The 14,740-nt window shown below is 32.2% G+C and overlaps 1 protein-coding gene across 1 annotated transcript; it reads right to left on the bottom strand.

Annotated features, from left to right (window-relative positions):
• Positions 1 to 1,950: 1,950 nt before the first annotated feature.
• LOC149426495 (uncharacterized) lies at positions 1,951 to 12,815 on the bottom strand. The gene is made up of 3 exons (XM_089637177.1): positions 12,720 to 12,815; positions 3,515 to 3,892; positions 1,951 to 2,507 (listed from the first exon to the last, which is right to left on the bottom strand). Exons 1-3 carry the CDS (start codon positions 12,769 to 12,771, stop codon positions 2,296 to 2,298), a joined length of 642 nt encoding a protein of 213 aa, XP_089493303.1. The 5' UTR covers positions 12,772 to 12,815; the 3' UTR covers positions 1,951 to 2,295.
• Between the last annotated feature and the right edge of the window lie 1,925 nt (positions 12,816 to 14,740).

Genomic DNA, 14,740 nt, shown 5'->3' on the forward strand with positions numbered 1-14,740 from the left:
TTTCAACTATCAATTTATTAGAATAACCGTAATTAAATGCTATTTGTCTTATGAATATATTGTTTTATGGTTATATGCTATTTGTTTGTTTCAGGTCTTAAAATACTTCACTATAAATAATTTTGAAATTTTAGAAATTAGGAAACATGTTGAGATAAAACTAGATATAATTAACAAGAATTTTTTTATAAACTCTCTTTTAAATATTTACCCACTTAACTGGTCTTTCCCGTCTAACGATATTGTAATTCCTAATTTTTATTAACACAGCCTACTCTTACCCCTCCCCCCTCATTCCACTTCTTCTATCCCAATTGCAATCTAAATTTAATTTTTGACTTCGGTGTATACACAATAAAATGTAAGCATTATATTTATTTACTTATTGAACAATTTGCATAGCGCCGCTTTTGTGAGATATCACCTCAGGGGCGCTATATTGTAATAATCTACCTTTATATATAGATTTTTACTCTCCTGATGAAGGTGTATATATAATCTAACTTTAAACTTTATTAGATACAGTTACAGTTGTAGGTAAAGAATTACCACCAGTTGGAGTAAAATTAACACCTTTTAATTAAACCGACTGCTAATCTCATCGCACAATTACCCTCCTTTTATCCATAAACACGGGTACAATTAATCGATATGTAATAATCTATTATTTAAGTCAACTTTGTTATAACTATCTTTAATTGTGACAAACTAAACGATATTGATTCAACTTAGAGACATTGACGGTTGTAACACATATTTAAGCACTGCAAGTCTCCTATAAGCTAATTATATTAGTTACCATAACAGTTAATATCAGTTGTAGACATGTAGTCAATAATAGTGTTTCATTTGAAATAATCCATCACAAATACGTAAAATTTCATTTATTCAAACAACTGTCATTCTAATTATGCGTAAATTTAGCATGTTATTATTAATTAACTCCTTCCTGTTCCGTGTTTTAACAATATATATACTCACCCTCTCTCTGTGAATGTCCTAATATCTATCTATTAAATGTAACTGTTGTTAGTATCACTTAAAATGGGCGAAGCCCAAACAAGAGCCGCCTGCAGGGCCTAGCAGAAAAAAACCTGCGGAGCGGGTTTTCAACTGCTAGTTATATATTTATTTTAATAATTTTGTATTTGAAATGAGTCTTTCTATTTCTATCAAAAATTAAACGACCTAAATCTGAATCACTAATGATTTTTAAAGTTTACTAACGTTGTTTGTTCGAAAGTTAATTCTGATCGTCTCTGTAATTATTTGCCAAACAAAAAGATTAATTATGTTGTATATCGTATTAATAAAATTGACAATATTAGTTTTTGGTTGGCAATGATCCAGAGGCAAATATACTATAAATACTTTCAGCATCACAAATCCCGAAATTATGCCATCATGCGATTTCTCATGGATCGAAATAATAATACAAGCCCACAAACTCGCGAATTTATTATAATATTAATACGCTTTGTATTGACGTTTACACTGGTGTTTCCATTGAATTTTTCCTCGAAAAGTCAGGATTAGAATATACATTTTTCTGTAGACAATTGCGATTTTTTAACAACCAGAAAGAGGAAATCTTAAATTTGGGCATTATACCCCAAAATATTCAAATTGCACTCCTGGTTTGTTGGGCGTGCTCCCCATGTTAAGAAATACTGCGTTAAGCATTTAGGTTTGCATAATAATGTGAGAGTACAAAAACAAATTATAGTTGAATGGAAATAGTGCCATAAATGCCGTCGGTTAGCCGAAGACGTAGCGCTGATAAGCTGAACAGATAGTCCTTGTACACAGCGCGTGGCACTACAGCTCTTCATTCATTCACCGGGATATTACCGAAAACGACCGACGAACGCATCGCACTATTTCCAGCCTTAGTCTTAGTTTACGATGGAACAACTGCATAACATTAAATAAAGAAACATAAACCTGATATAATTTTTATACATTTATTCGTTCACATAGGTTCACAATTTATGAAATCAATAATAAAAATAATTTAAACACGAAATTAAAAACTTTCACAACTTGGTATCTTGCGCCGACGTTTCCTTTACAAATATCTCTGGATGAACCCTTTTTCGTTATACCGAGAGAAAAAATATTAAACAATTTTGTACTATAGGAATTTATGGACTAGGTAGATACATAAAAATCTAAAGAAATGTTTAACAATAAACTATGAACAATAAATCTTGTTTATTTGAATTGGACAAGCACAAGGACATATCAATAATTAGTTGGACTTGACAGATTGGTAGAAGGAGGAGTGATAAGAAGTTAGTAGAAGAAGCGCAATAGCGGCAGCAGGAAGACCAGAGCCAGAGCCTTGGACATCTGAGAGATCTTGGCGGAGTTGCACAGATTGCCATCACATACTCCGCACTCCTCGAATGTACCTTTAGGAGAGAATGCTTTGCAGGCATCGTCTTTCACGACCTCAGCGGTTTCCAGCTGATAGCAGCCACGTTTGGTCTTGATCTCTTCACCGTCTGCAATGAGAAATATCGATTAACTGCCAATACAGACCATACGAGTACCTTTAAATACACAGAATATTTTTTTTCCTAAAAAAAATTTAAGAAATTTTTTTATTTAATTTACTGTGGAAATGAGATCCTTGAGGCGTATGTGTCTTAAAATGTGGAGATGCAAAGAATGCAAGGCTGATGTAAGCGTAATGTGTAAGATTAAGAGGGGTACGCTTAGATATACCTATATATACATGCCCAAATATATATATGACGCAAATGCGAATGGTAGCAGAAGCCGGGGACGCCTGAGGAAGACATGACACGATCAAATGAATCAGATACTTCAGTCGGACCATGTCAAGAGTCAGAATAATAGAAGAGTATGTATAAGACGATCTATGAATGTGAATGAGGCAAGGAGTGTGTGCCAAGACAGAGTTGTTTGACGGTCCGTCATATCTGCCTATCCCAGCGCGGAAATGACGTGATTTTACTTAGTTAACATTGGATTCAAATTAACTAAAATTTACAAAAGAAACAAAATTTAAACCAACAATTCTTTTCTTTCGGTACTTCTGCATGTTGATTACCTAAGCTGTGTATGATTGTTGTAAGGGAGTATATAAAAGAATTGTTTTCTTTCGGAACTTCTGCATGTTGATTACCTAAGCTGTGTATGAGTGTTGTAAGGGAGTATATAAACGAATTGGTACTGATATTATTGGTGCAGCGAAAGATATTATTTTTAGATCATGACTGTAGAGGAACACGAAATTTGATCAATTGCAAGACCGACAATAATGCAAGGCCGGCAATAATATTGCAGAAGTAACTTTTAAACGTTTACAATTCATAAATAAAGTGGGTTTCGTTTCTAGATTTATCAAACCGGGAGGTGTTATGTACATACATAAAAAAATAATATGTCGGAGTTCCATTGGCTTCGGGCATTACAAATTCTTGTGCGAAATGCATTACAAAATATTTTTTTATTAAGATTTCATGAATAATAAAAAAAATCTTACCTTTGTAAACTACCTTGACGCAGCGAAGTAGTTCATCGACATCCTTCAGTTGTCTCACGAAGAACGAATATGGGTTTGGCTTTACCAAGATTTTACCGGGGTTACCGCCTTCAATTTCTTTGATGGTTGTGGTGATTACTTCAGTTGTTGTGGTGATTTCTTCAATGGTTGTGGCAGTGGTGATTTCAACACCCCCTTTAGGTGTGGTGATTTCAACATCTCCTTTAGGTGTGGTGATTTCAACACCTCCTTTAGGTGTGGTGATTTCACCACCTCCTCCAGTTGTGGTGCTGACTTCTACTGGGACGCATGGTTCTGTTTTTTCAAATTTGTCGTTGCATTCTGCGCCATCACATTTATAGCACTCCAGCGTAAATCCTTAAATGAAAAAAGATTACTTGAAAAAACGCAGAGAATAAAGAGTTTTACAGATAGGTTAGTTTGGTAGTGGGCGGATTGTCAGCTATCAATATATCGGTGGCGGTAAAAACCAATTAATCATAATGGACGTTGTTAAAAAAAAATCGTAATTATATATAGTATTTAAATAATATATTAAGTTGAAACAAATAGAAAGATGGATGCAACATTAATGGCAGAGGTATGTCTGGTTTAAAATAGGTTATAAAAGAGAACCACGATGAATAAACAAGTATTGTTTTAATTGTGAAAAATATGAGTAAACATTTTTTTTTGAGAATGTGGGGTTTATATAGACATATTATGGAATTAAGAACAAGAATTTATTGTGAATTGGAAAAAATAATTTATGGTTTATTTAAATGTAACTGTAAGGGTTTCATAATTGATTCGTATTTTCGGATAAAACTCTACTTTTGCAGGTCTTAGGCCAAACAACTATCAACGATTTATGAAGTTATGCTGAAGGAGGTGAAGAGGGCTTCGAATTCTAGGAGAGTGATGATTAGTGTGTTTGTGTTTCATACACAAATTGTATGAAAAAGCGGGAGCTTATTTTGAAACGCGCTTTATCCCAACCTGCGGAATGCGAAAGATGTTAAGCGGTACTTATTGTGTTTTAATCTTTAATGCCACGGGTAAAATGCCAATCACACGCAGTACTCCGGCTTTGTAATAACTCACTGTTTTTTTGCAAAATTATGTTTTGGTTAATTGTACTTTATTAATTTTAGTTGCATATTCAAAGAAATGTTGTTTTATTCTCTAATGTTAAAAAAAGTAAAGTTTTTTATTTTTTTTTCTTTATTACCAAGCTAGGCACATGCCCGTGTTGTGGTAGTCGATTACGTATAAAGGACATTAACATTAATTATTTAAAAGAATATGTCCAATTAGAAATATGGAAGAGTTTTAAAGAAATATAAAAATAAATAAGGAGTCCAGCATTTAAAAGAATATCAGTAGTATATAATTAAGATAAATATATATATATATATATATATATATATATATATATATATATATATATAGGTCCCACAACATTTATTGCGTCCGTGCGTAAATCCGTCTTTGGGCGTCCAGCACTTCTAGTTCTTTTTTTTAGATTGTTTTTGTGAATATTGCACTATGTTTTACTCACGATAATCGCTAATATCATATTTTTTTTAAATTCATAATAATGCAGGTTTTGATGTTTATTACACTTTCATACATTTCTAGCGTCACGTACATACTCACGTCCGGGTGTATATTTTTTGTATATTGAAGGTTCCTTTTAATATAGGTTTCACGTCCGTTCACTCTAATTTAATTGTTACGTCTGCCGTATATTGCTGACTATTCTAATAAAGGTTTCACGTCCATACTGAATAATATATTCTTGCGTCCGAGTGTATATTATTTGTTTGTTACATGGCGTTTTGAAGGTCGATTTAATTTTTACGTCTTCCGTATATAAGGCCCTTAAGACTCTTGGATTTGTTTTGAGAGTTTCAAAAGGTAAATTAAGGCCGTTGTTATGCCCCTTATATTATTAAACCCCTTAGGATTACATGACTTATTCTGATATGGGAGATATATTTCACCTTAAAAATAATCAATATAAATATTGTTTATTTTAATTCTTTTATATATCGAGACAAATAGACATCTATAATTTTTGCAATCTTTTCTTTATTTTGAATATCTACTTATGTGAGACTTCTTATCATTTTTACCAATGTATCTTATTTTATTATACGCTTTTGTTGTAACATTTTTTTTTTCATTCTATTTTGTTTTCTCTATTTTTTAATTTTGAAGAATTTATAATAACTGCGATACTCAACTATTAAACTAGAATGTAAACGTCTATTAGGTGTAATAAATAAATTAACAAATAAATAAACAACACAAAATATTTCTTACTTTTCTAGTGAAGTTTTCACGTTCATAGTGAATTAATTAATTAATTACAGCATCTGTGATTGAGAGATAAGACTCTCGACTCGCAATCCGAAGCCCGTAATCTGACGGTCAAACACGGCGTGCGCAAATAAATTTTTATTTGTTTGTGTTATTTCACAATTAATACATTAAACATAATATAAAGTGTGTTTGCAGCACGTTCCAGAGTGAAATATACTCTCAGTATCGCCCTGGTGTGTGACCACCATTCCGAATGAAAACGTTATTTCCAAGCTTTTGCCGTGTTTGGTGACCAGATATAAATAGCCAGGTACTTTTCTACATTTCTCGTCCTCATCTTCTTCCCCTCCCCAATACCTTCACCCTAGTACTCAGATTGGGGATGCCACAGTCTCGCTGTTCCAGACGGGAGCGGTTGAGACTCTTGTGCGGTATATAAAAAATATATGTATATATATTTATGTTTTATTTTTTTGACATCCAGAAACACACCAGACCTGACAAAAAACTGTCTATTGATAGTGAGAAGTTTGAATGAATATCTTGTTGCACCTTGTATACAAACTTACCTACTGGGCGCAAGCGTGCGACATTTTTTTTACAACGATATCCTTAGTAAAAATGTATCATTTCATAACGCGCCAGTTCGCTCCATTGCAGAGGGCGGTCGGACATTTTTAGGTCGGGATATCAATTACCCGTCCACTGTAAACCATCTTACAAAAATGTCCACCGGCGCAAGGCGCTTTTTAGTTCTGAGTGCTAAGTGGCAACGTTGTAAATGAACTGAATGTTGCCAAATCTGGCGTTTTGCTTCACCAAGGACTCAAACAATACATAAAAATGTACAAATTCGCCAACGGCCATGGGGACGCAATACTATCGACGAAATGCGTGGACGCAGCACGGCCGTCGTTATGTATACAAAATAATATCTACTCGTGATTGGTCACGAGGATACAATACCATCGACGCAGAACTTCTGTCGTTACGTATTCAATATAATAATATCTGTTTTTATATTTAACTTAATTAGTTCAACCTCAAATTGCAATATTTTAATTAATGAGTTAAACTTATTAATACCATTAAGTTCAAAATAAAAATATTTTTTTATTTTTATTTCTTAACATCTTTAGTGTTACAATATTTACAACATAATATTAAAAAATATTTAAATCAATTTTCTGATAAGTAAGATGCTTGTGCTTAGGAGAGGACAACAATATATTTTTACATATTTATATTGCAAATATTATTAGAAAAACTATTAATAGCCTTACAAGAAAATACAATAAAAGTAATAAAAACAGGTTAGTTATAAATAATACCAAGGAATGATAAGCAGAAACATAATACGTGGAGTTTATTAAGCAGAATTGATTTGAAAGTACCTACACGGCACACACGCTCGTGTAATCTAGTAAAATAAAAATGCTTGTCTTAGAAGAATATGTTCAACATATGTATAATAACATTCTCTCTGATTCTATCTTCAATGTAACCAAAATAAATATAAAAACTATATTAAAAATGTATTAAACGTGTACCAAACTGCATAAAATGTTATTATATTATGTAATGACATATATTATGCAGTATTACGTTATAATAATCTTCTGTTTTAATAATCTCCTGTTATAATAATCTCCAGTTAAAATAATCTCATGTTATAATAATCTCCCTCTTGAATAACGTTATATTTTTTACAAAATGAAACAATACTATGTTTTAAACCACTTTATATTTATTTTATACAATATTTGGGTTCAATCCAAACCGGTCGACGAAATATAAATAAAAATAAAGTGGTTTAAAACAAAGTATTTGTTTCATTTTGTATAATGTCAAGCCACTAAGTGTTTGCTTTCTTCGATAAATTTAATATTTTTTAGTTCTTGTAAGTATAGTTTTTAAATTTTTACATACATAATAGAATAGAATATTGCGGAAATCTACAATTGGTTTCTCAGTTAGGTAAATTACACGTGTATAAATGAACCACATTGTAAACTGTTGATTTCCGTGAAATAAAATAAATAAATAAATAATTTAAAACAATAAGAAAATTTATTAGGTGGTATTAGAGAATTTTAAATTGTTTTTTTTTGTAACTGTCATAATTTTCCTCAGATATATCCAGGAGTAATTTATTGAATAATTTTATACCGTTAAATAAATAATGATGTTTTGCATATTGTGGTTCGAACTAGTGGTACGGTTAGTCCTCCAATATAAATAATTATTTAGCTTAAAATTAACTATGGAATATTATTTTTATCAAATAAATCTTTATGTAATTGAAGTTCTTAATGTACGAGTATTTTTGTCATAAATTTTTGTGAGAAGGGGAACCGGGAAACCTCGGAAAACATTTATTGTTGGATAGTTATATGGCTTTTTTAAATATGATTTTTATTAATATTTTTTGAATTGTCACAAGTGGACATAGGTATGATTTATACGCACCCCCCCCCCCCGCAAACCACGATTTCATATTGTAGTAGTGTAGAATGTGCAAGTGAAAAATAAATACCTTTAAGTATTTTTAATGATACAGTATTTCTAAGTCTAAAAAACATAAAGATGAGTTTTCTCATTCTGTCTACTGTGGAGTTTATTTGACTTTTCCATTTGATGTTATTATCGATAATTATTCCAAGATGTTCACAGCCTAAGCACCCTGATCAAGTTTCTGAAGGAATCGCTTGGGTACCTACTGGACTATAAGGGTATAATAGAGCTATGTATTCGATACATGCGATTATATTAATTGGCTAATTATTTAGATTCATTAATTGACAAACAGTTTGCGTTACATATTGGTGTTTCGTTAACATTGATATCAGTAAATTTTTCTTTAGCATAGACTACAATTCCACTACTTTTATTTTTGTGATAATTTGTGACATTGTTTGTAGTTTGGAATACTTGGTATATTTTTATGTATTGCATGCGAGTGTGCCTCGGATAGTATTAAAAAATCTGGTTGTGGACATAATGTTAAATACATAGGTATACCAGAAGTTCGTCCATGTTTCAAATTATACTCCTTATGTTTAAGTGCAAGATTGTTAGTAGATTTATTATATTGTTCTAGATTTTAGTGCATTCGCTGTGCATTGATTTTTTGTTGATTTCATTTAAGTTAAAGTTTTCATTGCATTTATGAAGGTGTGATAAAATATATAGTTATAATTCTATAAATATATTAATATAATCCTCACAATTTTGTGTTACGATATTCTTGCTAGATTTCAATTCATATCTTGAGGTTTTTATTTTATTCTATAAGATTTATTTTATATTCAGATAATATTCGGGAACTTATAAATTGTTTGTTTAATTGACAACAATATTTAATTTAAAATAAAACAATAACTTTGTAAACACCACTTTTATTTTTTATACTTTGTGCCGACCGGGTTTCGCTCCCAAAAAAAACGCTTTTTCTTTTAAAAAAAACAACAAAGGACGCAATACTACCAACGTAATGCGTAAACGCATGACGATCGTCGTTATGCATTAAAAACTACGCAGGATGCTTCTTAGTTCTTAGTGTCAAGCGGCATCGTTGTAAATTAACCCAACGTTGCCAAATCTGATGATTTACTCAACCAAACGCTCAATTAATACATAACAATGCACGCGTGAATGGCCACGGGACGCAGTACTATCGAAATAATGTGTGGACGCAGCAAAACCGTCGTTATATATTCATAATAATATTTCAGCGTGATCGGCCATGGGGACGCAATACTATCAAAGTAATGCGTGGATGCAGCACGACCGTCGTTATGTATATTAAATAATATCTACTCGTAATCGGTCTCGAGGACGCAATACTATCGACGTAATGCGTAGACGCAGTACGATCGCGTTATGTATTGAAAATTATTTCGACCGTCGTCGTATATTCAAAATAATATCTACTCGTGATCGTTGACTGGGACGCAATACTATCGACGTGATGCATGGAAGCAGCACGATTGTCATTATGTGTTAAAAATAGTATATTCTCATGAGCGGCTACGGGTATGCAGTACTATCGACGTAATGCGTGGACGCAGCAAGACTGTCGTAATGTATTCAAAATAATATCTACTCGCGTACGGCCATGGGGACGCAATACTATCGACGTAATGTGTGGATGCAGTACGACCGTCGATATGTATATAAAATAATATCTACTCGTAATCGGTCTTGAGGACGCAATACTAACGATGTAATGCGTAGACGCAGCATGATCCTCGTTATGTATCGAAAATTATATTACTTCGTGGACGCGGCAAGATCGTAGAAATGAATAAAAACATACACTGCTCGATATATACATCGTGTAGCGAACCTGTCGGCAAAATGTCAAACGTTCAATATTCGTTTCCAGACATTCTGAGACATTTTTAGCTTCCACAAAAATTTTTGCCATACGATTCTACATGGGGTAAGCATCGTTCTGGACAATTTTGAGGTCAAAACATTGTAGCGTCCGTATATTGGACGCTGTAAGTCGGTGGACGCTGCAATGCTATGGAGTTTTTAGGGGTCGGACGCAACAAATGTAGCGGGATATATATATATATATATATATATATATATATATATATATATATATACAAAATAAAAGTAAGTACTTCTAAGTAAGCATATAACAAAAAAATAAACTGAAAATATTTTATATATGCGAGTGTTTATGTAAAGTACATTGTAATTTGAAAGGATATATGAACGGTATGAAATATAGAAGAATTTTAAAATAATAGGTAAGAGATATACAGAATAAATAGTATAGAATGTAAAAGAATATAAGTATATAATTTTTAAAAATATTGAAATTGCTGAAAATCTTCAGCAATTTTTGTATACAATTTTGTTTTTTTTTCCTGTGAAAAATTACTGTCACAAAATTGTTCTCAACAAATTAATACTGAAACGAATCTAAAGTATGAAATGTATCAGCGGTGTCAAACTATTTTTGATAATCAATTGTCGATGTTATTTAAATACAAAAACTTTTACTCTCAGTATAGATTCATCCTTAAAGAAATTTCGTCTCTTTTTAGGGCCCCTTTTTTGGACTCCGGTTGCAAAGTGAGTAATTGTTCTCGATCTTTCGTTTACGTTATATAGTGTGTTGAATATTTTAGGTGCAATGTATAAGTTTTGTCACTGTGAAAAAGTGGTTTTTGCTATGGGAATTTTGAATTTTATATGCGTTGAGTAGCGTAATTGATTTTTAATTAAAAAATTTTTTATGTGAATGAGAATTGTCTTAATATAGTTGACGAATGTCTAAGACCGTGAATTTCTTGAAAAGTGGTTCTGATGGATGAGATGAGGAACATTTGAAGATGATCTTTAGCAAAAGTTTTTGAATGGTCACTAGAGGATAGATATAAGATACTTTACAGCCTCCCCATCTTATAATTCCATAAGTGACATCAATTGAAATAAAGCAAAATAAACACTTCTTAGACTTTTCATGTGAAGAATTGATCGAAGAGAATAGAAAATGTAGAGTCATAGTATAATATTAAAAAAAAAACTTAAATAGTAGGTAGTCTTAATAGTTTTATTATATCTTCCAGCCAAAAAGCGTTCTATACGACAAAAATAAGTCCTATGAGGCTTTTTTGTAAATAAATACAACGCCATGCCTTGTGAAAATGTAAGATGGAATTTTGTGGCACTAGATGAAATAAACATATTTGTAATTGACGAAATGACAAGCTATAATAATATTAAAATACATTATTTAAAATGTATTTTAGTATGCTAGGAACGTAGGAACATTTCTTAAGGTTCAAAAGACCATGAAATCGAGGCAAATGGGGTGAGTTACCAACAAATCCAGGGTGGATGTATTAGCACACTACGTGTCGTGTACTACGTCTTGTAGTACGTCGTGTACTACGTCGTGTAGTACGTCGTGTACTACGTCGTGTATTACGTCGTGAACTACGTCGTGTATTACGTCGTGAACTACGTCGTGTATTACGTCGTGAACTACCTCGTGAACTACGTCGTGAACTACGTCGTTAACTACGTCGTGAACTACGTCGTGAAATATGTCGTTAACTACGTCGTGAAATATGTCGTGAACTACGTCGTGAACTACGTCATATACTACGTCGTGTACTATATCATGTGCCGACGCTGAATTTTCGCGTACGTCAACTGATTCTTTTTGCAAAATTATGTTTTTGTAAATTGTACAGTCTTACCAGATAATTAAAAATGTTTTTCAAAAAATAGTATAAGTATGGTCGACTGTAATTAATTTCTCCAGAATAGTTACATATATTGCAGAGAATTTTTTGTTATGGTGCATATTGGCTACTGCGGCACTCAACGTTAAACGTTCGAGTAGTAAAGATTTTCATTGTTTATCTTTTTCGCCTTAGCCCTGACTACCCCTTGTGTTCTGCCGCACAAATAAATATTACCATATATTGGTATGCTATGTAGAGTATTATTCAGATCCTTTGTTTAGAATATAAAATGCACGGTCCGCCTTATAATTGTTTCTGAACGTATTATTCTTCAAATAGTATTATATTATATATTACATTGCAAAGAGTGATTTTAAAACATGCTGTTCACAAAGAATTCCGTGCTTACAACTAATCCGTTTCAATTATTATTAAAAATCCAACTATTCGTATCTTTATTTAATTTCTGTTTTATTTTTCTTCTCAAATTGTTGCACATCTGCGTGCCACACGGGTTGTAAAACTTTCACAGGGGTTAATGATTCGTAACTAGAATTGGAGTTGACGCGAGTTTTAATTTAAAGAGTATTTGTTTTTAAAGTTCACTTGGACGACAGAAGAAAACGAGTTCACTTGTGGCGGAAATATAATATCACTGTAAGAACCTGAAGGAGCCAGCAGGAGCACCAGCATCAGCGCGGCGGTGAAGGTGTTCATGGTGACGGCAGTTGGCAGACGAACTGTATGGATCACTAGAAACACTGCAATGACTGGCAGCATACACGAACCCTCCACTTATATGGATTTCCAGGACTTTATCTGCCCAAATATCTACGATGATTATCAATAAAACGTCAGTCTTATAATTAGATTCCCACTGATTACCGATTAGCAACGGCAAGTTGCTGAATAGAAATTGTTCAGAATATGTTTTTAGTTTATTTATTTATTTACCTATAGTATAAAACAGGAGTCTCCAAACTACGGACCGCGGCCAACGCCGGCCCGCCATAGTTTATTTTGATTATTTTGTATTTTTATTAAATTTTCAATGTAAGTAAATCCATTTGGGAGGCAGTTATGGGGACCGCCACTGCGGGAACAATTTATTGGATAACCAATACCTCTGTCAAAGGTCACCCCAAGTGGTTCGCTACGTTTGGTGACTTAGCAAGGGTGTCCGAGATCCGGATTCATCTGCTCACTTATTCAAATCAAAAAAATATTTATTGCACAAAAATACAGAGTACAAAGGGTATAGCTTATAGGTTACATCCTATTTCTTCCAGCTAACCCAACAAATACACATTATATTACATAACCCAACAATTACATGCTAACAAATGTATGTAAATAAAAAATAAAAAACGGAGGTTTTTAATTTATGTAAGGTATTCATTTAAGGCGATGCACTACGTCGTTTAATATATTAAATTGTGCCGCTATCAATAACAACCCTTACGTAGATGTCGATACGGTTTAAATTCCCGCTTAACACCATCCGCCTGTTTTGATTTATGCAAGAAAAAAACATGGCCAAAAAGTGCATTTTATTTTATTTTGTGGATGTTCAGGCTTAAATATTTAATTTTTTTTCGATCATTTTATAAATAACTTAATTTGCCACATTATACAATAAAATCATAACCGAAAATGGGTTCGTAAGTAAGAGATTTTGAACTTTAAAGCAGTTTTTATAGGCCTTATACGTTATTTTTTTCTGGGCTTATAAAAAGACTTATCTCAAAAATACTCGATTATTTCAAAAGCCAAGATATATCATACTCGCAGTATTTAATCATAAACGCAGTATTTAATCATAAACGCAGTATTTAAGCATCTGAAACATTTCTAGGCGACCAAATTTTCAAACCAAAAACACACGATTTTGCATTACTACGTATGGCATCGCCTTAAGGTGTAGTGACATTTGTTTAAAAGAAATGTTTTAAGTGATGATTTAAATTAAAGTATGTCGGTTATTTGTTTGATGATACGTGGAAGGCTGTATATAGGTACTTTAATGGCCATGTAACGTGGTTATGTTTAAAAAAAACAAAGGATAGTAAATATAAATTAAGAAAATATTTTATATTAAATGTAAATTGTAAATAACAACGTAAATAATGAGATTCTGTTTACGTAATACGATATTAGAATCAAAAGCAAAAAATATATGTATTTATATAAATATATGTAACTTACTTACCTAACATAAAGATGAGGTACCTACTCAGTAAATGCTTAAGGGTAGGCTTAATTATTCAAACGTATTTCAATATGAGAAGATGTCTACACTTGACATATAACAAGAAATAAACCTAATTTCCGATGGAACAATATTATGAACATATAAAATACTAGAATATTTGTAAAATGAAAAAAGTAAAAAATGGCGTCTGTTTTTGGTTCCTATATCAAATTTTGAACAGATAAAAAGAAAAATTAAGTATGCATAATTTACGTTTTATGAGTTCACCACCCAAGAGAACCGAGAATATTTTTGAGGGTTGATGTTAATAAGGGCGAAATTGCTGAAAAATATGAAAAATTTCTCGCAGTTCTTTTTTCTCGATTTACTGAAAAGTAGAAAAAAATCTCGATCGCAGCAAAGTTTATAGTTTTCATATTTCAACTTTTTCTGAGTGAACTTAAAATTATTTGAAAAAAAAACAAACAAATTTTT

Source organism: Hesperophylax consimilis, chromosome 1, assembly GCF_061612785.1.
Source record: "Hesperophylax consimilis isolate HC1 chromosome 1, BYU_Hcon_1.0, whole genome shotgun sequence".
Taxonomy (NCBI): domain Eukaryota; kingdom Metazoa; phylum Arthropoda; class Insecta; order Trichoptera; family Limnephilidae; genus Hesperophylax; species Hesperophylax consimilis.